General features: G+C 39.4%; 1 protein-coding gene across 4 annotated transcripts in view; it reads right to left on the reverse strand.

Moving 5' to 3' along the window:
• Nucleotides 1-8961: 8961 nt before the first annotated feature.
• Nucleotides 8962-24586, reverse strand: part of LOC145785594 (uncharacterized) — a 63960-nt gene continuing 48335 nt past the window's right edge. For all 4 annotated transcript variants that reach the window (XM_082597278.1, XM_082597264.1, XM_082597272.1 and 1 more), the window contains 5 exons: nucleotides 23139-23374; nucleotides 20853-20988; nucleotides 19766-19899; nucleotides 18624-18752; nucleotides 8962-11582 (listed from right to left, as the gene is read on the reverse strand). In XM_082597278.1, coding sequence (XP_082453404.1) covers nucleotides 11397-11582; nucleotides 18624-18752; nucleotides 19766-19899; nucleotides 20853-20988; nucleotides 23139-23374 — 821 coding nt within the window. In that variant the 3' untranslated portion in view covers nucleotides 8962-11396. The remainder of the gene's footprint in view (nucleotides 11583-18623; nucleotides 18753-19765; nucleotides 19900-20852; nucleotides 20989-23138; nucleotides 23375-24586) is intronic.

The raw sequence follows: 24586 nt of genomic DNA on the forward strand, positions 1-24586 counted from the left end.
ATAAACTCTCTCAAGATTGTTCTCTTCCGGACAGAACTGATTGGACAATTCCGGATATTGAACGTGCTCTAGACTAGAGATTTAACTAGAGATTAAGCCGACACACACCAACAGCTACATGAAATACACATCGCACCACCCACTTGAACACAAATTGTCTATTCTCGAAACACTTTACAACCGGACGAACAACTTGGTCACCTCCGCAAAGAGCAAGAAAAACGAAAACAAATAAATTTATAACACTTTAAAACTTAAAGGAATAAAATGATAAAGAGCACAAATACACATTTGTAATGTTTATTAAAAGGCTTATGAAAACTACAACTACAAACAAGCTACTGGCACCCGAAGCTTACTACTTTACATGTAGCTTACTGGAAACCAGTGGCGTACCGTGACTACTTTGACAGGGTGTTCAGTGACGGCAAAGCAACAGCGGGGAGTCTGGGGGGCCTCCCCCAGAAAATTTTCAAAAATTAACATTGAATTTGGTGCGTTCTGAGAGCATTTTCAGCACAAATTCTGAACGTGAACAGAACTGACAAAAATAATGTTGTCGGAATGGAGAAGAATACAAAATAGATATTTATTTGACAGCGCCTATTGAATGAAAGACTTAATAATTATCAAACATTAAGTTGCATTTCTAAAGTCACATACTTCAGTTCAGTTTTTATTTCCGACCATCAAAACGAACAATATTACTTGCCACAACACAGCAGGAGTCTGAAAAAACGCGAAAGTGAAAGCATGCTCGAGATGGAAATGATTTAGGCTACTTCATGCAAGGATTAGGCACGGTCGCAACACCTTGAGAAATGTACAAGCGAATTAAAAACAAACAAGTGAAAGTTTAAAATGTCTAATGTCGCATGTAGTCTGAACGCAGCTTCAGCCACTAGCCAATTTTTTTATTATCAGTACCGGTATCATTTTGTTCATTGGCTTCACATTTTGATATATATCCTATAGGCTATACCGTACCGGTGGTACACCCAAGACGAAACAAACATAAGCAATAATTAATGTGAGACAAACCAGGAGACACAGAAAGCGACTTTGAGTCAGCTGGCACCTGCTACATAATTAAGGTGTTTCAGCAATAAGGTACAATACCAGTAACATAACATGTAACATGTACCATGTTTTTAACTAACAAAATTATATTTTAACATTTAACCGAAAATTATCAGTATTGCAAAATGCATTTCAATGCTGCAAATTCAAAACCTAGCGTTCTCACAGAACATAAGTCAAGCTTCCTGTAACAAATGCCACTCACACAGAATCTAGCTCAACACATCTGTATTTCTAAAGCGACATAACTATGAAACCGGTATAGCTTTTCCCTTGATTCTTACGATAGCTGTTATTGATGAAAAGGCTCTACCGGTATATTATGAAGTAAGCGGGGAATTGAAAAAGACATTCATTCGAAATTAGACCGGCAAAACGAACGGACTGAATTTTAGAACGAGAAGGTTAAATTCACGCCGGGAGAATGTCACTCATCTGACACCCGTCTCAATAAACTAGATTAGTTAGTCAATTTTCTCAACTCCCCGAATACTAAAACTTGTAACATTGATAAACAATAAAATGTATGATTCTATTTGATTGGTTTACTTTTTGTAGGAAGTCATACCCCTAGACTAGACAGCCAGAAGCCTAAATTATACCTTTAAATTACCCTTTTAATTAGAGACTTAGAGTCTCTCAATATTCTTTTAAATTATCCTTTTTATTTTTATTTTTATCAACAAATTACGACAGTTAGATAGTAAAACCCCCCTCTGGGGACTTAAGTTAGGCAAAACCCTACACTAAAGGGGGCTTTCAGACACGTAAAATCCCTACAGGCTGTTGCCATAAGCTTTGTTGCAGATTCAGACAAGTTAGTCCTAATTTACTGGCACTTGGTGCATAAAAAACATTTTATCTTATCTTGTTTCCAACTCTGATCACCTCAAACTCTAATCCAACAAGCTAAAACTTGCTATTGCCTGGGATTCCCCCAATGACGCGCCAAGGTGTTCAGATCAGCGAGTGAACAGCCTGGCTGAACTAAAACCATTGCTGTTTTCGCTGCCTTGTGACGTCATTTTTCTTAATTGTTTATTTTAAATAGCACTCGCCAAACTGTCAGTGCACACCCAGCTTAAAGGTAATGACCGAAAAAAATCAAAGGCAATGACCTCAAACGTTGGAGTATTAAAATTAGAAGAGGACGAGTTTTGCAATTGAAAAGAAAGCAATCAGCATGCAGCAAGATGTTAGAATATCATGAAAGTAAAGAACATCGACAACCGATGGAAATTTTTGTTTCTGGACTTCTTGGGGTGTTCAGTGAACACCTTGAACACCCTAAATATACGCCACTGCTGGAAACAAAACCATATAATTTATTCAGTATGCTGGGTGCGAGTGCTTTCTGCTACAAAGCAAGTCCAGACTAGGCTCAATGTTTGTTAACGCAAGTCTCAAGGCGGTTTCAAGTAGGGCTACCATATGTCCTCTTTTAGGAGGATTTGTCCTCTTTTTTCATAAAAAATAAATTGTCTTCCGAGGACACTTGAAAATGCTCAAATGTCCTCTTTTTTGCATTGCTATCATTTTCAACAAGGTTTTATTTTTATGTGACCTTGGCGAAAGCTAAATAAGGCTAAGCAACGATACCAAAAAGGAAAGGTATGTTTTCTGTGAGCTGTAGCAGAAGTAGGCTATCCTTGTTTAAGAAAAGTGTTTATTGACTTTGAAGTTGACAATACATTGCCTGCTGTGACTGGATACATTTATTTCTGTGGCAAACGAAGGCAGTGTTACTCGATGACCATGTCAGATGTATTTTTATTTTTCGACTCTTGTTTTGTCTATTTGGATGAATAGACCACTAATTTCATTTTCCGAGTTCACATCCTTTGATTGGATGCTTATTAATAATAATAATAATAACAATATTTATATAGCGCCACATCCACAGTCACACTATGCTCCTGGGCGCTGTACATGACAATGGTGATAATTAATACGGTACATTCAGTCATAATGTTCATTGAAATATAACGTTTTCAAGCGAGCTTTGAATTCATTTAAATTTTCAGCTTCTTTCACACAAATAGGCAAACAGTTCCAGCAACTGGCAGCAACAACTGGGAAGGTACGATTTCCATATTGTGTCTTACATGAAGGTTGCACAAGAGCAATTGATGCTGAGAACGCAAAGTTGTGGCAGGTTTATAATGAACAAGCAAAGTGTCCAGATAGTTCGGAGCAAAACCATGGAAAACTTTATAAATTAATAGACATATTTTGAAGCGAATACGATACAATACTGGAAGCCAATGCAGGGATTTTAGTATAGGAGTGATATGCTCACGTTTACGTGTTAAATTAATTAGCCGAGCAGCAGCATTCTGAACTCTTTGAGGACGCAAAATAGTACAATGTGGAATGTTATTTAACAATAAATTTAAATAATCAAGCCTGGATGTCACAAGTAACAACACCATACTCTTGCTTGGCGATGTATATACACTACACAGTATTCTAATGAAACCGCTCGCCTCGCTATAAGTGCGCAAAACAAGTGACTTCGTTTATTAGGCATTGTTAAAAAAGTCAAAAGTGTTGTTAAAGCAGCGGCATGGCAGTGGCGTTGTTCGACTAATTTTGTTGCTGCGGTATTCTAAGATACATATTAACAACATGTAACGCTGGATACTGGGTACAAAATGTGTTCTTTTTTAGCATAAGAATCAACCTACCTAAAATTTTATTAATGCGGCCCGCCACAGCTCTTCTTAGTGACAAAGTTACCCGCGTGCAAAAAAAGTTGGTGACCCCTGGTTTAAATGATGGCACATTAAAAAATGGACAGAATAGTTCAAATATTGCAGAACTATAGATTTTTTTAATGAATTATTAAAAATCAAGCAATTCTTGATCTGCAATATGCTATGGCTCAAAATGCAAATGTAAAAAGCATGTTTTCTGTTGAGAAAATCAAATGAACAGCAAAATGTTCATTGACTGAATCTGACAAATAAATATGATATGTATTTTATTTGTCACTTTTTTCTACATAGCCCTATAATCATGTAAGACAGTGGTTCTTAACCTTTTTGTTTTGGCGGAACTCTTTTGGTGCCCTCGAAGCGGTAGGGGACCCCTACGAAATTTATAGCAAATATTTCGTTGTAATCACAGCCATGGAAAAACCGTGAGTTCTAATAGGCTACAGACTAACGTTTCCATTTTTAAATTAAGCATCTGCTGTCTCAAAAGAATTAAGTTGAACATACACAGGCTTATGAAAAGCTTTTAGTCTTTCATATGAATTTTTTTCAGTTAGGCAGCTGAACCTTTGTGCGACGCCCTTTGAAACTTCAAACGACGCGGCGTTGCGTGGTACAGTTTGAAAACCATTGTAAATACACAAATAAAGCAGAACTAATTTTTAATGTTGTAATTTATCAATCATACTGCAAATTCGGAAAATTTCGCAGATCCCCTGCAAACACCTCGCGAACCCCAGGTTAAGAACCACTGATCTAAGAAAATGTAAAATTGTTTTTAAATGTAAAAGTCCACTGGCATTTTGCTTGCTTACTAAACATGTCCTCTTTTTTGGTGTTGAAAATATGGTAGGCCTATTTCAAGTCTCAAGACGGTTTCAATGTTGCTTGTGTTGGAATAGAACAGTACCGTATTTAGTTTTGATTGCCGTTGTCGCGCCTGCAGCTTTTCTTATGTTTTCTTCGTCTTATTGTCGTTGCGAACCCTGGAGGGATGTTCGGTAGTTTGTTTTTGTATTGCAAATGGGTTTTGGATCCAATCTAATCTGGCATTGTATAACTCAGGAAGAATATAATTCTAAAGTGTTTCAACAGATTTGACAAATGACCCATAACCAGAACCTTAACAGCGTTTGATTCCACATCATTATGGCAAAAACCTCTTCCGTTAATGAGAACATTTCAAATGACTCATGTTCAGCCTTTTAACTCCAGATGTTTAACTTTTCGAGTTCAATGGAAAAACATTTTTGTTTTTTCCTTGGAGAGGATAAATTAAGTTCTTTCAGGTTTTAAGCGATTCTGACATAATTTCAAAGACCAGATGTCTGTGAAAATGATGGACCAAGTCTGAATTTATTTTTGTTAAAAAAATTACAAATTATTTTTTCAACATTAATAACTTTTTTAAAGCTTTGGCTTTTGAAAACCACCTTACGTCACAATGCATTAAAAGTTTTTTAAACTCCGATTCCATTTCACCACAATAAATTTGCAAAAATACGGAAATCGAGTGCGCGATTTTAATAGTTAATAATTTCACAGCATCTTGCACAACAGCAAGCTACTTTTTCAGCTATTAAGGTCACTCTATCAATCATAGCCAACAATGCGTAAAAGTAATATGTATCACTTACATATCTCTACATATGGCACTCTTGCACAAAACTCGGCTGTCATTGAAGCAGCTCTCTTAGTACACAGACCAACACAGTCCTTCTAAAATAGCCGCACTTCCGTGAAAAACTTGTCGAAATTATCGTGACCGTTCGATTTATTTGAACCAGCTATTTATTGATTCGATTAGTTTTTTAATATGTAGCTGCTAGCATGCAGTCCTCAAATGGCATATGCACAACTATGGTCACCTTCCCCTAGCTGCTAGCATGCAGTCCTCAAACTTAAATTCTGGCCTCTCCTCGCAGAATTATATGACGTCATAAACCAGAGTGCCAAGCAAAGAGTTACGCATCCAGCTGTGTTAGGAATAAGGAGACATTCATCCGCATTCAATTAACAAAGCCACCATACGACTAGTCCTATTTACGTAGAATCTGCAGCTCAGTTGAAAATTAATGTTTTGAACAGTTTCATCAGTTTTAACAACTGCGTTTTTAATTAAACGTCTGAAAAGTATCGTAGGGTATATTCAGTATACTTTGTATAAAATTGGTATTCTCTCTGGGACCCCTGAAGTTCGTTACACGACCCCTTGCGGATAGCGACCCTCAGTTTGGGAGACAGCGTTTATTACACTTTGTGAAGACACAATGCTTGCTTTGTGATTGTTATCATTCTTAAACAATCACTTTCACTGCTTGAAAACTTTCTTAGTTTTGAATACCTGGCGGTATCACGGCAGTAGGCTATGTCTATCTTTAGTTGAAATTTCATTGAAGCATTGCAATATACTGGATTCTCCGGTTTAACCTGTTAAGCTATTTACCGCATAGACGAATTAAATTCCTGTTTTCAACTTTTCACTTTAATTTAATACATTGACATCACAACTGAACCAACTTTTCTTCTTGAAAGCGAATCTTACCATACTGCGGCTTGAGTTGGCTCGTGACTTCCTAACGAGGAAATAATCATCAAAAGGTTTCAGTTAACCTGAGGCGTTACTTACCGTTTGTCGGTAATATCCTAACTCATCAAGTAAGGTTTCAAGTTATGGGTAGCGCTACCTATTCTGCATTGCCAATCTTACATTTGCTATACCTGAGTTTGTTTCTAAATCCATTTAGTTGTTCACGTCCAGGACCACATTGGAATGGACAGAAGACTAAATGCTGAGCAGCATTTAATGTTGAAACGAGGAAGTGGAAACGGAAGTAAGTTTGAAAGCATAATCACTGGAAAGTTATTTGCTGTCGCTTCCAACTAATGGAGGCTTTCACATTATTGTATGCACACAGAGCCGATGAACGGTTTCAAAGGAATGGTAAATAGTAGGCTACTCCCAGCCAGCAAGCCCATATGGGCCCCATATACTATTTTAATGGGCTTGTGGGCATGTGGGTTTTATGTGGGTTTTTTTGTTTTTGCCATATGCGCCCAATATGGGCTTTCTTGCAGAATGTGTTGCTAAATGACAAGGTGGAATATAAAACTTCCAATCTTCAAATGCGTGATCATATAAATGCATTTTAAGAAATTTAGCCACATAAAATTATTGATCATGGGCTAAGCATGAAATATTGATGGGCTTCCCACTTTGTTTATGGGCAGACCATGGGCTGCCCACTTTGTTTATGGGCAGACCATGGGCTGCCCACATTTTTTATGGGCAAAACATGGGCAGCCCACATTTTTTATAGGCAGATCATGGGCTACCCACATTTTTCATGGGCAGGCCATGGGCTGCCCACATTTTTTATGGGCAGACCATGGGCTGCCCACATTTTTTATGGGCAGACCATGGGCTACCCACATTTTTCATGGGCAGACCATGGACTGCCCACATTTTTTATGGGCAGACCATGAGCTACCCACACAGTGATTCAAAGGTTTGTGGGCAACCCATACTAATATGATATACACCTCGATCAGCATTTGTCTAGACTTTGAGATTTTTTAGTTGCCTCAAACGACTTTTGTTGATCTTTTAAACAAACACAAAATGAAATTGAACAAGCAAAATTACTGGAGGCACTTTGCTATGCATTGCGCAAAGCTCACTGCTTGCAGTTGGAGCACTTTGGCAAGGTTAGCAGTAGTACTATTTTTTGTGCTTACGTACCACAAATAGGAAAATGTCACATGGAGCTATATACCTACTCGTGCGTTGTTGATCAAAAGAAAACAGTTCATCATCGTGTGCACTGTCTGCAGTTGACGCTCTTGGCTTTCGCCGATTGAGCACTTTACTGGGGGCACCTTGCTATGCATTGCGCGAAGTTCACTGCTTGCAGTTTGGCACTTTGGCATCTGTCTGCAGTTATATACCTGATATACATATGGGCAGCCTGTATTAGATTTATGGGTTACATATGGGCAGCCCATATTAGATTTGTGGGTTGAGTGTGAGCAACCCATAAATGAATATGGGCAGCCTATATGGGGGCAATGTGATGCCCGCGGACACAATGTGTATGGGCCCCATATGGGCATCTCACATGGGGCCCGTACATCAGCCCATATGGGTCCCCATGTGGGGCCCATATAGGCTTGCTGGCTGGGCTGTACATTGGTTAATAGCCCATATTGGTAAAGCAACTATAATAGTCCATAATAGTTAATAATGGTAAATACTCCGGCCGATAGCTCAATTGGTTAGCGCATCACTTTTGGAACGAAGAAGCTCCAAGATCAAGCGGCGCTGGTTCGACTCTCGGGGTATGCGCTTGAGCAACGCACGTTAAGGACTGCTCTCCATTCAGCGGCATCTAATGGATGGAATAGTTCCCCAGCAACAAGGCCTCAACAATCGGAAACTTCACTAGCTGTCAATCTCGGTAACCGGGTCGCGAATTTTTTTCCCACGAACTTTCTGTTACTTCGCATAGGGTTTGAATGTACCGTGTGAATGCAAACATTTCTTGTTGGTGTGTTTGGTTCAGTGGTTTCGTCTTTTGCCTTACATTCGTGAATACATCGGTTCGACGCACATCGAAGTAAATTTTTTTCACTTTACATTAATTGTTGCGGTTCACAGAAGCTTTTCATAAAAAGTAAGGTTAGGGTTAATTCTTCATCAATTCGGAAAATCTTACTTCTAGACTAGTGACCAGAATCAATTTCTTTTCTCAACCTTTTTAAACTTGACTAAACTAGGTGTATCTCCAGGCTACGTTTTTTTTTTTCAAGTTAAATGTTTAGATTTGGACCTGGAGAGTGAGTATCGGCTGAAAATCGGCTGCTGTGAGGGCGAAAATCGTTAAAAACAGTTACGCGCGCCGCGCGGTAACCAGTAATGGCTAAACTTACAAAAATATGCAAATGAGACAGAAAGTTGGTGGGAAAAAAATTCGCGACCGGGCCTGCGTCAGTGATTCAAAGCCTCTATACAAGTATTCGAAACTGCCAGGATTAAGCTCTGCAAGAAGCTTTCCCAGTCCGAGAATAACGATTCAATCAATCAATTAATGGCAGATTGGTCGATGGCGCATTGGTCGGCGGCACATTACTCGATGGCACATTGTATAAGAGAAACATGGGGAAGTACAAATTTATTATTGAATCATAACACTGGTCAACAAAAGCAAAATTGCGGCATGAACTTTGATGATTGATTTAGGGTAGACCTAAGTTTTGGTTCCTGAATCCAATTCTGAGCTCAGAATTGCTCTATCGCGTCAGGTATTTTCGCTGTGCATTTTGCCCAATTTCATAAATTGATCAAATTTTAACCTTTTGTAGTGACGGATAGTATTATTAAGATTATTGCAGATTGTATTATTAAGCTGTAAATTTTGATTGTGGTTTGGTTCGAACCAGCGCCGCGTGATCTTGAGCCGGGCGAGTAACCTCTGAGCTAATGGGGCGGACATTGTATTAAATACTAGCCTATGTCAGCTGTCAAAAAGCGTAGATGCACCAATGACCTCAATATTTTTTGCTACATCTGCGAGTGCTTCACTGCCTTTTCTCAACGACAGGAAATAACCGATTTTGTGAAAATGGATTATTTCGCTTACTTCGAGGTGAAGTGAGGAGACCAAGATAAAAGTTGGGCACCTCATAAAGTATGCAGAAGTTGCGTGGAGAGTTTGAGATATTGGTCTCACGGCAAGAACAGACATCTGAAGTTTGGTATACCAATGATCTAGCGAGAACAAAAGAATCATCTCGATGATTGCTACTTTTGTCTTGTCAGTGTGAAAAGTTACAAGAGGAACAAGCACAAGCTGCAATATCCAAATCTTGGCTCTGCTTTGCGGCATACAGTATTGCACACAGTGAGGAAATACCACCATTACTGATCTGCCCGAAAATAGTGATGAAGAGCTTAGGTTATCTTCTGATTATTATCCAAAAAACTGATGAGGTTTCAGATTTAGATTTTCAACCCTCCGGCTCCTTATCTGAGCAGCCCTCATTGTTCAATCAGTCGGAACTAAACACTTTAATTTGTGACTTAAATCTTTCCAAACAGGCCTCAGCACTATGCTAGCTTCACGGCTCCAGAAATAAACTTCTCCAGCCTGGATGTACTCTCAGATTTTATCGAAATTGAGAAAAGCTGTTTCTGAACTATCATTCTTCTAAAAGACCTTTGGTTTATTGCCATGATATTGAAGGAGGAGTTCTTTAACAATTACGAATGGCCAAATATCAACCAGATGAATGGAGACTGTGTATTAACAGCTCAAAACGAAGCCTGACGTGCGTGTTACCTCACAATGGAAATAAATATGTATCGATTCCAGTAGGACATTCTGTGACACTCAAAGAGACGTATGAAAGCATTAAGAATGTTCTGAAAACACTGAAGTACAGTGATCATGGCTGGGGATTATGTGTAGATATAAAATGGTGAACTTTCTGTTAGGACAGCAAGGTGGTTACACCAAATACCTTTGTTTTCTCTGCTACTGGGTTATCAGAGCCAAAGATGAGCATTGGATACAAGATAAGTGGCCAGAAAGTGCAGTTTAACACCTGGAGAATATCATTCATAACCCGTTAGTGGATACCAAGAAGACCACCCTGCCGCCACTTCACATCAAACTTGGGGCAATGAAACAGTATGTTAAAGCCCTTGATCACAATGGAGATTGCTTTAAGTACATCTGCCAAGCTTTCCCAAGTCTCAGTGAAGAAAAGAAAAAGGCTGGAGTTTTTAATGGCCCACAAATAAGGCAGCTGCTCAGAGATCCAAACTTTGCAGCAACAATGAACAAAGTTGAAGCAAGGGCTTGGAATGCTATTTCTTTGGTTGTTAGTAACTTCTTTGGCAACAGAAAAGCAGAGAACTCTCGTGACCTCGATAGTGAACTCTCGTGACCTCGATAGTGAACTCTCGTGACCTCTTTCACCAAGATATTAGAGTTATGGAAGAGCGTCACCAGGGCCGATGGGACTGCCACATGATGGCAAATTACTGCTGGAACTTAAAGAGAGAAAGTTACACCATTACCCACAAACGAAGTTCGTGTTTTGCTTTGATTAAACGTCCCAGCAGTTCTGATTAAAACAACCTCTACATTTCAAGGTGGTTTCTGATTTGCAGTATTATTTTATAACGCACATATGTCATATATATTATCTCAAAAACGCGATGTGCTGGAAACAAAGTAACGCCAGATTCGGATTCAGCGCCCCCCAAATTAGGTGAAAAAGACTCAAACACAATCTGCCGCAAAACCCAGTGTTGACCAGTGTTCTTAAATGGAAAAAGAAAATGATTTGCAGCGAATATTTACGAAAGCGTAACATGCTATAAACCGATAGGATATAAGCCGATGTTTTTACTTTATGATTCTAATTGATTTATCAGAATTGTTTTTGCTGCATTTTGGTTTAACAATTTTACAAAACAATTTTCAATATGGATTAGCAAAAGCAATGAAATTTAAATGTTAGATATTCAAAATGTCATAAAAGAATCTTCAGATTATTTTTCATTTTATTACGAGAGACATTTAGAAAGAACATTCATGTGGTATCATCGTCATAATGGACCGCATGAGGACTTCTCTCCGTGACCGCGTCAATGTTCGATGCGATGTCCGGATGATTGATATGAGGATGACTTTTTTCCAACCATTCATTGTCGTGTGATGTCACAATCGTGTCGTTGCCAAACGGCGAGAAAACGTCACTTGGGATCTTCTGCTTTCCCTGTTTGAAAAATTCGGAAACTTGGCAATTGCAGGTTAGCTTGTTCAGTCAATAAACAATTCCACTTTTAAGAGCTACAGGCGATGAAAACAACAGTCATGTATTAAACGTATATGTATATTAAATATATACGGGCATATGATGTACTGATGATGGGTATGTGATGTACTGATGATGGGTATGCAATGTGCTGATGACATGTATGTAATGTGCTGATGATGGGTATGCAATGTGCTGATGATGGGTATGTGATGTACTGATGAACAAGCTTCCCCCTACTATAAGAAATGAATGTAAAACTGTAAAAGGCTTTAAATCAAAAATAAACAAGCTAAATCTTCCTTGAAATAATCCCATCTAAGTATTACATCATGCACCAAACATACTAATATATATATATTAGGGTGGTCCTTAAAAATCATTTTTTTGATATTTACTGCTCCTAACCCTTAAAAAGTTTCGTCCTTACAAAAAATGAAGTCTTGCAAAATTTTTTTAAATTTGAAGATAATTTAGAGGGTGCACAAGACCCCTCAAGTTCCGCATGCCCCTAAAAATGCAAAATTTGGATATCTCGAAAACCGCTTGAGCTAGAGGTGTGCTTTTGGTGTCTAAAGATGCAGAAGACAAGGTTTTCTATATGCTTTCTGAACATTGAATATGCCTATCTAAAGTAGAAAAGCAGTTATTTTGAAAAAACTACTTTTTAAGAGTTTTGCGTGTAAGATTCTTAGTTAAACAATAGTGTAGACCAAAAAACACAATTCTACAATTTACCTTTCTAACCTGTTAAATTGTGATGTTACAAGTAAACAAATAGAACATTGCAAACATGTGTTGTAGGGTAGTAGGGTGATCCTCACACAAATAACAAGGTCGGGTAAGGTGGTCCTTACGAGAAAATGCATGTAAATTCTGAGATTCGGTAATTTGTTTTTGAAAAAGGCTACAAAAGCACTTCTTGTAATCAAAAATAGGAAAAAAATGCGCAATAAACTATATTATACAAAGCATAAGCTTAGCATTATGACAAATTATTGGGTTTTATCAGAATGGTACCCGGTCATTTGGTCGACAGACGTTTGGTCGACAGGACGTTAGGTCGACAGAACGATTTATTTTAGGGTTAGGGTTAGTTAACTAACCATAACCCTAATCTAACCCTGACTCTAATCCTAAAATAAATCGTTCTGTCGACCTAACGTCCTGTCGACCAAACGTCCTGTCGACCAAACGTCCTGTCGACCAAACGTCCTGTCGACCAAACGTCCTGTCGACCAAATGTCTGTCGACCAAACGACCGTGCACCATCAGAATATCACTGACCGCAAAATTAACTAGCTTTTCTCATTGCTTTGGCATAAAAATCACATAGTTTTCCTGTCCGCATTGTTAATTGTTTGCCAACACATGCTTGTCAGCTAAAGTGGCTTTATTGCAGTTTGGAAATCGTTTCCGAGGGTCTGCAACCACCTGCATCAGATACTGAACCTGTTCTTCATTGTGAGTGAGGATGCGGTTGTATCCCTCTTATGAGAGCTACACCTCGCTCAGTGTGGTCATCTGTGACAGTTAGAGTGTCTACTACCTTTGATGCCTCACAGATTGCCCAGGTTTCTGGATCCTGTTTCATAACCTCAGTTGATATGTCCAGTTCTTTGAACAGTGACAATGACCCCTTATTAACCTGGTCAGACAAATCCAGTCGATCAGTCATTGCAGAATTGATCGTCAGGCGTTAAGGGGCATCCTCAGTTTCTTCCCGATTTTGTATTGCTTTAACCATGGTCTTTTGGTTTGGGCCGACACAGAATGATCAAAAAAGGCAAGAGCAGCTAGTTCTTCAGACACACACCACAGGTGGGAAGAAAACGTGGATGATACTGCATTCGACACTGCAGTGTTAATACTGGAATATGCTTTAAAAGACTTTAAAAGATCTAGACCAGTGGTTCCCAACCGGGGAGGAATTCCTCCCTAGGGAGGAATTTCATGAGTTCAGGGGAGGAATTTCAGTTATTGCCCGTTCGTGTGCAAGGGCTACCTTTAATAAGTTAATAGCTGTTTATTTGCTAATAAATTTCATACAAATATTACTCTAAAAGTGTTTCCAGAAAGCGCTATAATCCATTATTTTAGTGTAATTTTGCAAAATTTTTCCGGGGGAGCATTCCCCCGGACCCCCCTAGAATACGCGTGCCTTCGGCACGCTCTAACCCCCCACCACTTTTATTGCTTCCCTTGCTCAACCCACCAGGATACGCCACTGCACATGAGGTAGCGATGTCTTTAATCAAACACTTTGTCGTTCTCTTCGATCCATCAAATATTTGGTCCCCCACAAAAAAACATTTCTAGCTACGCCACTGGCCAACACGCCACTGGCCAACACCCCACTAAAAAACCTTCACATACCTTGGGTTCCGCTCGCGCAGAATGAGGATGATCGACACGATGGTTTTGAGAAGCCAAACCAAAAACTGGCTTATCCGGTAATTTTTATAGACCGCCGGCTGTGCGGTCCCTGATCCCGTTTTTACTTCCGATCGGAATGAGGAAAGAGTCTTAGAACCCTAACATAATGGTGTCTATTACAATCTGGGGGAATTGTAGAGAAACCATTTTAATTAAAATTCTAGGGTTTCTAAAATTTAGGACTCCCTTTTTTGTTTTTAGTAATATGGGGAGGAATGAATAGTTCCAAAATAGGCAAAGGGAGGAACGCAACAAAAAAGGTTGGGAACCACTGATCTAGACCGTTATTCGGGGCTGCAGCAGGAGATTCTATCCATGCCTTAAGGTACAATTTTGTAGCAAAAATACACATTTGCAAGAGCCCACTCCTTTCTCTTTCTGTAAGTTTAAACTGGTCATAAAACATCTAAACTTTTAATGAGTACAAAATCTTCGACATTTCTTTATGCATTGGGCCAGGAGTCATAAAATGAACACCCCTCGGAGGAATAGTAAATCGTAACTCTTTTCTTTCCTTCAAAGATTTTTCAGCCCAAGCTATTAAATCCACATCGATGACTGTAGCAGCTATTTGTTTGTTTTCAGCTATTGGGGTGAACCTTGTCGTGTCTATAAACTCCCAGCGTGTTTGAAATCTTTTAAATACTAGAACATCTGGTGAAGCAATGCTTCCCATGATTGTGGTAAAAGCTGTTTGTACTAGCAGCTCATGAATATGATGGCGGCATGCTAGATACAATAGGTCTTTTTGCAGCTCTTGTTCAATGAGAACACATGAGCCAAGCTTTCGCCCTGTGTTGGAAGCAGTAGTGTCAAATGATAGCGCAATCACTTGTTCTTTTTAGGCCCCATTCATTGAGAGCTTCTACAGCAGCTTTTGCTTGTTTTGATCCCGTTCCGTTTGGCAATTTTGCTACTTGCAGCAGCTGAGAAACCCCATTACCAGTTACAATAATCGGCAAGCGGTCGACATGCTGTTTGGTTGTCAAGTCTCTGAGAAGCTTTCCATCCCAGTTGACAACCACAGGAACATTAGCTCGGAACTCAGCTTTAAGTTTTACATGAATTTCATGAAGTTTTACATTAGCTCGGAACTCAGCTAGACTTAGGGACATGAAAACAGTACTTACAGGTTGTTAAAGATTATGAACATTGTGTATCTGCTGCCCAGGTCGCTGGATTTCTAGTCACTTTAAACAGTGTTTTTTGTTTACTTGTAACATCACAATTTAACAGGTTAAAAAAGTAAATTGCAGAATTGTGTTTTTTGGTCTACACTATTGTTTAACTGAGAATCTTACACGCAAAACCCTTAAAAAGTAGTTTTTTCAAAATAACTGCTTTTCTACTTTAGATAGGCATATTCAATGTTCAAAAAGCATATAGAAAACCTTGTCTTCTGCATCTTTAGACACCAAAAGCACATCTCTAGCTCAAGCGGTTTTCGAGATATCCAAATTTTGCATTTTTAGGGGCATGCGGAACTTGAGGGGTCTTGTGCACCCTCTAAATTATCTTCAAATTTAAAAAAAATTTGCAAGACTTCATTTTTTGTAAGGACGAAACTTTTTAAGGGTTAGGAGCAGTAAATTTCAAAAAAATGATTTTTAAGGACCACCCTAATATATATATATATTTTTTTTTTGCCCAGCAATGATAAGCCAATGTGTGTAGATTTATTAGCAAAATAGTAAGATTGTAAGTAGGCTACTCCTACTGGCCTTCTGGTTCTTGTGTTTTTTTGTCCACAGAAGTTCTACAGAGTCTGCAGAAGTTTTTCCATCCTTTTTGACCAATCTCCATCTTTCGGTGAAGCGGTGGCCATGTGCTCCAACCAGTTGTTTTATTTCAATATCTTGGACTGGATCGTCATGCTATTGTCTGATTGTTTATCTATTTTTTTTAACGTAATATGCCAAATTGGATATTTTTTGTCACTTTAATATGGTTTAACGTGTAAAACATACGGTAACCCAAATTTATCATATTACTGGGACATACCACTACTACATCCCAGCTGGCGATGCCTGTCATTTTTGCATTAATACAACGTTAGCCAACGTTGGATCGGTGTGGAAGTGGCGAGTTTAGCTGACTGGGGTCTAAAATTATCGCTTTATCAACGCAACTTTTATCAAAGCACGCTTGATATCTTTAAGACATAACTTCCCTGGGTATAATTGAATTTCCGCAAGATGATGATGTTGTTTTTTGTCATTGTTTCATGTCGTCAAGTTATAGCCTATCTATTTTGTGAGTCGTGCAAGGCCTGGTGCGTTGCGCTTGAAATGGCTTTGCCCGTGGTAGGATTTCTTTGTGGGGTTTTCTTTGCCTGCCTTGCTCTTTGCTATGAGCTAAACGCATCAAGACGTGTTCCCCTTACGACCATCAGCACTCTTGATAACGCACCATGGCCGATCTTCATAGCAACTGTCCATACAAATCTTCAATATATCAGCTAAAGTTATGTAGGCTAATAAAGTTATAGCCTATAGGCTATATGTTTATTTGTTTTGTAACATTTTTTATTTTTTTAAATTTCCCTTTATATCTTAAATTTTTCTGAAGGTGTTGCGACCGTGCCAAATTTTTTTCAACTCAATAACTTACCTCGATCACAAGCACGTTTTAACGTTCGCGTTTTGTCGCTTCTACCTTTTTCTTGACCTTTGCTATGTTGATGTGTATTGTTTTGATATGATGGTCAGAAATAAAAAAACAACTGAACAACAACTGAACTGATGATGGGTATGTGATGTACTGATGATGGGTATGTGATGTGCTGATGACATGTATGTGATGTGCTGATGACATGTATGTGATGTGCTGATGATGGGTATGTGATGTACTGATGATGGGTATGCAATGTGCTGATGATGGGTATGTGATGTACTGATGATGGGTATGTGATGTACTGATGATGGGTATGTGATGTACTGATGATGGGTATGTGATGTGCTGATGATGGGTATGTGATGTACTGATGATGGGTGTGTGATGTACTGATGATGGGTATGTAATGTGCTGATGATGGGTATGCAATGTGCTGATGATGGGTATGCAATGTGCTGATGATGGGTATGCAATGTGCTGATGACATGTATGTGATGTGCTGATGATGGGTATGCAATGTGCTGATGACATGTATGTGATGTACTGATGATGGGTATGTGATGTACTGATGATGGGTATGTGATGTACTGATGATGGGTATGTGATGTGCTGATGATGGGTATGCAATGTGCTGATGACATGTATGTAATGTGCTGATGATGGGTATGTGATGTACTGATGATGGGTATGCAATGTGCTGATGATGGGTATGTGATGTACTGATGATGGGTATGTGATGTGCTGATGATGGGTATGTGATGTGCTGATGACATGTATGTGATGTGCTGATGATGGGTATGTGATGTGCTGATGATGGGTATGTGATGTACTGATGATGGGTGTGCAATGTGCTGATGATGGGTATGTGATGTACTGATGATGGGTGTGCAATGTACTGATGATGGGTATGTGATGTACTGATGATGGGTGTGCAATGTGCTGATGATGGGTATGTGATGTACTGATGATGGGTATGTGATGTGCTGATGACATGTATGTAATGTGCTGATGATGGGTATGTGATGTGCTGATGACATGTATGTGATGTGCTGATGACATGTATGTGATGTGCTGATGATGGGTATGTGATGTACTGATGATGGGTATGTGATGTACTGATGATGGGTGTGCAATGTGCTGATGATGGGTATGTGATGTGCTGATGATGGGTATGTGATGTGCTGATGACATGTATGGAGACATGTAGGCGACATTAAATAATCAAATAGTTCTACATAAATATAAGACATAAATATAAGACTACACATAAATATAATTGATGACATGTAGGCGATGAAAACAACAGTCATGTATTAAACGTATATGTATATTAAATATATACGGGCATATGATGTACTGATGATGGGTATGTGATGTACTGATGATGGGTATGCAATGTGCTGATGATGGGTATGTGATGTACTGATGATGGGTATGTGATGTACTGATGATGGGTATGTGATGTACTGATGATGGGTATGTGATGTGCTGATGATGGGTATGTGATGTGCTGATGATGGGTATGCAATGTGCTGATGATGGGTATGTGATGTGCTGATGATGGGTATGTGATGTGCTGATGATGGGTATGTGATGTGCTGATGATGGGTATGTGATGTACTGATGATGGGTATGTGATGTACTGATGATGGGTGTGCAATGTGCTGATGATGGGTGTGCAATGTGCTGATGATGGGTATGCAATGTACTGATGACATGTATGTGATGTGCTGATGATGGGTATGTGATATGCTGATGATGGATGTGCAATGTGCTGATGATGGGTAATTGGGTAAGTGATATGCTGATGACAGTTATGTGATGTGCTGTAAAATTTCAAACTTTGAGAAACCAAATTTCCAAATCACCTTCAAAAAATAATAATGAATTTTCAGGTAAACGTAAAGAGTTTTCAAATAGCCATAGCAAATCGTAAGCATACTGCATTCAAACCTTTTTTTCCCAGTATTTTTGTGATATCTTCTCCCAATCTACGACGGTTTCAAGGCCACACTTCTTTCTACCGTCTTCCACGTGCGGCCGCCCTCGAATTTCTGGCACATCATTAACTTTCGATCCGCTCTGCACAAGCGTCAAATCGTTTATGAAGATATCGCTCGAGACAAAAATGTAGGAGTTGAAGTTTTGGAGTTTATAAACATTGTAATTTTTGAACCAGATGCGCATCATGGATCAGTGACACTATTTCTAAAGAATTGATAGTTTTCGGCAAAAAAATATCTTAACGTCAATATTTTTGAAATTAGCAGTCATAAAAACAATGACGAAAGTAATTAGCGATTTCTGCAATGACAATTTTAAATTGAAAAATTGACAGATGTGAAAGCCGAATTTATTGCGCTCACAAATGTTCTGGCACAAAACCGTCCTTCAAAATTGTTTCTGAGATAATTTTTTTCCCATTTTGTACACTGCTATTGTGTCCTTTAAAAGCTGTATTTTCATATCAAGTCCCAAAGTCTGTAACCCATCGGATTATATCTATCGGATTATGACCCTGAGACTGGAGAAGGCCATTCGTCGCGTATAATGGAACTCGGTCTAACTGTCGTTGAAATGGTGTCAACGTTTGTAGCCAAAGTGTGGACCAAATTTACCAAACGTACATCTATGATAACAATACATCCAAGCACTGAAAAAGTAGATCCATACTAAATTGTTGACGGTAGTTGAACTACACTTCAAATGAAGATGGTAACCCAAGCCATCCTAGAAGGCCTCATCAAAAATGGGATGCAACCTTAGCCATGAAACATTGTTTCTTCTATTTGGTGAATGACGTTTATAGACTTTAGCTGAATTACTTGTGCAAGTTACAGCAAATTGATGCTTGCCTGAAGTGATGTGTTTTTGTCGAAACCTTGTTTCGGAACTTCATTATGTTGTAGTTGTTTATGGAGATAACGTTCTAATGCTACCAACAGTCAAATACAGATTATTGCATATGCTGTTTATTGAGGGCAGATCAGAAACATAAGTTATTTATAATGGAGTAAATGTGATAGGCTATATTGTTTCGCTTCTGACGACCCTGCAATTACAGTAATCGTACACCACTTCAGTTGTGGTCTCACCCAAAGATGTTGATTCCTTTTGTTTTGAAGTTTTTTCTGGGCATGAATAGGAAATGAGCCAGCAAGTTCGTCATTGTGGTTGACCTCGTTGTCAAGGCCGATTCCATGACGTATCCCTACGTCACACGCTTTACCTGGATATGACGTCAGTGGTTGGTCATTATATTCAATTTGACTTGTTTAAACTAACTATTTCAATTAGCACGTGGATGAATGTTATGTCTACAGCGACAGCCGAGGTAAAACTATGCCAAAGAAACTTTATGTAAAACTTGAGCACTTTATGCATATATTGAAACGAAGCATACATGACACAGCTTATACTCACATTCGAGTGCATGAACTGTATATTGTAGCACTAACAATTTCGTGAAGCTGTGTGTTTGTACTCACATTCCAATACATGCACTGTAGTACTAACAATTTCGTGAAGCTGTGTGTTGGTACTCACATTCCAATACATGTACTGTAGTACTAACAATTTCGTGAAGCTGTGTGTTTGTACTCACATTCGAATACATGTACTGTAGTACTAACAATTTCGTGAAGCTGTGTGTTTGTACTCACATTCCAATACATGTACTGTAGTACTAACAATTTCGTGAAGCTGTGCGTTTGTACTCACATTCGAATACATGTACTGTAGCACTAACAATTTCGTGAAGCTGTGCGTTTGTACTCACATTCGAATACATGTACTGTAGTACTAACAATTTCGTAAAGCTGTGTGTTTGTTTGTACACACATTCGAGTGCATGTATACTGTAGTACTAACAATTTCGTGAAGCTGTGCGTTTGTACTCACATTCGAGTGTATGTACTGTATACTGTAGTACAAACTATTTCGTCGAGCTGTGTGTTTGTACTCACATGCGAGTGCATGTACTGTATACTGTAGTACTAACAATTTCGTGAAGCTGTGTGTTTGTACTCACATTCGAGTGCATGTGTGCGGTAGTACTAACAATTTCGTCAAGCTGTGTGTTTGTACTCACATTCGAGTGCATGTATAGGCTACTGTAGTACTAACAATTTCGTGAAGCTGTGCGTTTGTACTTTAAAGTTAGACCAAAGATGTCATACTCACACTTATACTTTTGAAAAAGCATCGAATATTGGTAGGCGGTGACCAGAAGGTTGATGGGCGCGGGAGATAAACTTGTCTGCTTCATATTTCGTATCAGTTTAGCTCTTCCAAATTTCCACTCTGTGTCTGACTGGGCCTTAAATGTTAGACGGTTTTGAGAAACAAACTTTGTCAGAGCAATGGTCAAAAAGCACAACATCAATAAAAATACTGACATTTGTTTATTTTTCAAGATCAAGTAGCAGATGTCGAGATCGATCAGATAATGAATTGACCTAATGTTAAAGCCATAGACCAGCGGTTCCCGATATCGTCTTACCACGCATCAAATAGTAATTTGCATTAATCGCAAATTCAATGAGGATGTTGTCGAACATTATCAACCAATACATTGATCCTTGGCATTATAGAAAGTCGCACTCAACGTATGTTATCTACCACATTCCTTCAAATTGCATTAGTACTGTACTGACAGCTTAAACGCAGAAACTATCCCATTTAACTCCCCTCACTAATAACTAAAATTTGCCTTACAGTAGTTTCGTTTGGCGTTTTCACACCTGAAGCTCTACCGAATGAGTGGACAAGAGAATAGCTCCAAAACAACAACCTGCTTTCCATCATACAACAACCTTGTGCTTCGTGAATATAACGCAGTTGAAACTTAAGTGCACTGACTTGTTATTGACCACACCCTTTCATAAAACTCGCATATTGATGGAGTATACCTTGACAATGAAAGTGCAAGACGCTTGTAAAGTCAACTACAGTTGTGCTCTTTGCAACTTCATGTTTAAGTAGTTTATTCGTTTAAGTACTTATTCAAAAATTCTATCAGTGTTTCTCTTGCTAAAACATTACCCTTGTATAACCAATGATCACGTATAGGCTATATAGCAAGGTTAATTCAAGCATTTAGGAATTAACTTCAAAATAGAATTTTAACTTTCTAAACACACACGTGTTTAATCTTCCCTTTGTCATATTATTGTGTAGCTCAGTGGCAAGCTCGCTATAGGTCGCCAACAGGTCATGAATCCAGCAGGTGATGAAGCTAGCAGGTTGAGAAACCAGTAAGTTAAGAAAACGTGGCAAAGACATTCCTTTGCCACATGCCTCTGCAGTTCTACGTTCAAACGTGCAGAGATAGCTTCACGAAGTACCAGTCGCATGTGGTTGAGGTCGCTGGAATTCTTCAATGGAGAGTGTTTTATTCAGAGAGATTTCTTCTACTAGAAAATATCCATAGTAATGTGTGTAAACTGAGTTGTTTCATGGTTATACTCATATAGATTCAATACACTGATGATACCAATGCAAGGAACTATGCGCTGATTAGCGTGAGTTTGGTTGCAAGCCTTGCTGTACTTTCAGAGCTGTACTTACAGTATAAAGACGCAACAGTTTCTTTGCGACTAGGAAACTTATGATCGGTGTTGCCTGTCTGCTGGCATTGGTGCAATGAATGAATCTGATATGAAGATTACACCGTTTCTTTCTGCTACCTCCGTCTCTCTGCACGTCCACTGCTGACCATTAGGCCTATAAAGTTCTTAGCGAGTGCTTCTTCTTCTCTCGTGTTGTCGCTATATGTCAGGGCATCCGTTGGTTAACCACTGCCTGGTGTCGTCATCGATAGAAACTAGGCCTTCCATACCATGAGGTGGTCTGTATAGCCGGCAATCCTTGATAATGTGGGCTGCCGTCTGCATTTCACCACACTCACAAGCAGCACTCTCTGCCAAGCCCCAACGCAACATGTCTGCACCATAGCGTCCAACACCAATGAGCAGACGGTTACGCCTTGATGAGGCAAGTCTAGAGAGGCCATGGCCCAGCTGGTTCTCCGGCGGGGAAGAACTTTATAGCGACAGTTGTAGCAAGTTTAGTTTCCCAAGGTCGGTACTTGCGGGGGCGACTACGTGGAGGTACTTGCTTTCGTCCCCAAGTGGGTGCTGACCTTATGCCATGCAGTTAGTGGCTCGCTAGTTCAGCAAAACAATTGAAACGCTTCCAAAGATATAGGTGGAATTTTTTTTTCTAAAACTTAAAAGACACCTTATTCTAATAAAGAAATAATAAGCTCAAAATGTAGATGCTAAACTCAAGTACAGTAAACATTTCGAAAACTAAACTGTCTTCATTGCATTTATAGCACTGATGATGAAGACAGTTTTGCTGAACATACGTTTAGTATCACATTTTAGGCTCTTTATTTTTATCAGAATAATCAGGCGTTCCAATTGCTCTTAACCTTACTCTGTATTGTCAAAAACCTTGAGTTACCTGAATCCTTTGATAAGTGTCCGACATCATCGCGATGAGCAGATTAATTAAGACAATTAGTGTTATGACGTGATAAAGTCCAAACACGATTTGAATAAGATAGATGGTAACAAGCGGATTGCGGTTGATTGGAGGAAGGTTTTCTGGCTCGATAAGTCCAAATAAGGCAAAGAAGAGAATTTGGAATGTGTCTAGGGGGTTAAGCACCCTCGCTCCTCCTGCACCACCTCCTGATCCTAAAAGGTTAAACTCATCTTGAAAATCTTTCCGCTCAGTTCTGGCAATGCTCAGTGCAATAGAAGATTAACTTAAGTCAACTAATCGAATAGTTTTTTGAGGTATGGCATTTGGAGTTAGTGCATGGATGCATAGCGAACCAATAGATGATGTGTAGGTTTGGGTTTTGAATTTATCTTGTTTGTTATCCTCGGACTGACAAAGCGTTGGTGGGATATTCCTGGTAGTTTCGCATACTTGTAGAGGCTTTTGACGCAGGGCCGGTTACCGAGATTGCCAGCGTGAAGTTTTTCGATTGTTGTTGCTGGGAAATTATTCCATCCATTAAGTGCCGCTGAATGGAGAGCGTCCTGAAATGCATTACTCAAGCACACACCCCAAGAGCCGAACCAGCGCCACGTGTTCTTGAGTCGAGCGCGTAACCACTAAGCTAACGGGACAGCGTTGGTGCATGGATGTACGGTGTTGCTTGGGTGTATAATATTTGGGTGCATGGCGTTTGGGTGTACGGTATTTGGGTGTACGGGTTTTGGTTGCATGGTTTTTGGGTGTACGGTTTGAGTATATGGTGTTTGGGTTTATGGTGTTTAGGTGTACGGTATTTGGGTGTACGGTTTTGGGGTGTACATGTTTGGGTGTATGTTGTTTGGGTGTACAGTTTTTGGTTGTATGGTTTTTGGGTGTACGGTTTGAGTATATGGTGTTTGGGTGTATGTTGTTTGGGTGTACGGTGTTTGGGTGTACGGTGTTTGGGTGTACGGTGTTTGGGTGTACGGTGTTTGGGTGTACGGTGTTTGGGTGTACGGTTTTTGGGTGCATGGTGTTTGGATATACGTGTTTGGGGGTACAGTTTTTGGGTGTATGATTTTTGGGTGTACGGTTTGGGTATACGGTATTTGGGTGTACGGTTTTGGAGTGTACGGTTTTTGATTGTACGGTGTTTGGGTGTACACTGTACAGTGTTTGAGTGTACGATTTTGGGGAGTACATGTTTGGGAGTATGATGTTTGAGTGTAAGGTATTTGAGTGCATGTATAAATAGTAAATGGTTTAATTTCACTGCAGTGAAATTTAAAATGGAGAGCTGGTAAAATCTCATTGCAGGTACTTATCCTAACGGAACGGCCGGTTTCGGTGAGTCCGATTCGGGGAGTCAGATTTGGTGAGTTCCCTATTCGGTGAGAGCCTTTTTCGGAGAGTTCCCTATTCGG

Source organism: Aplidium turbinatum, chromosome 2, assembly GCF_918807975.1.
Source record: "Aplidium turbinatum chromosome 2, kaAplTurb1.1, whole genome shotgun sequence".
NCBI classification, from domain to species: Eukaryota; Metazoa; Chordata; class Ascidiacea; order Aplousobranchia; family Polyclinidae; genus Aplidium; species Aplidium turbinatum.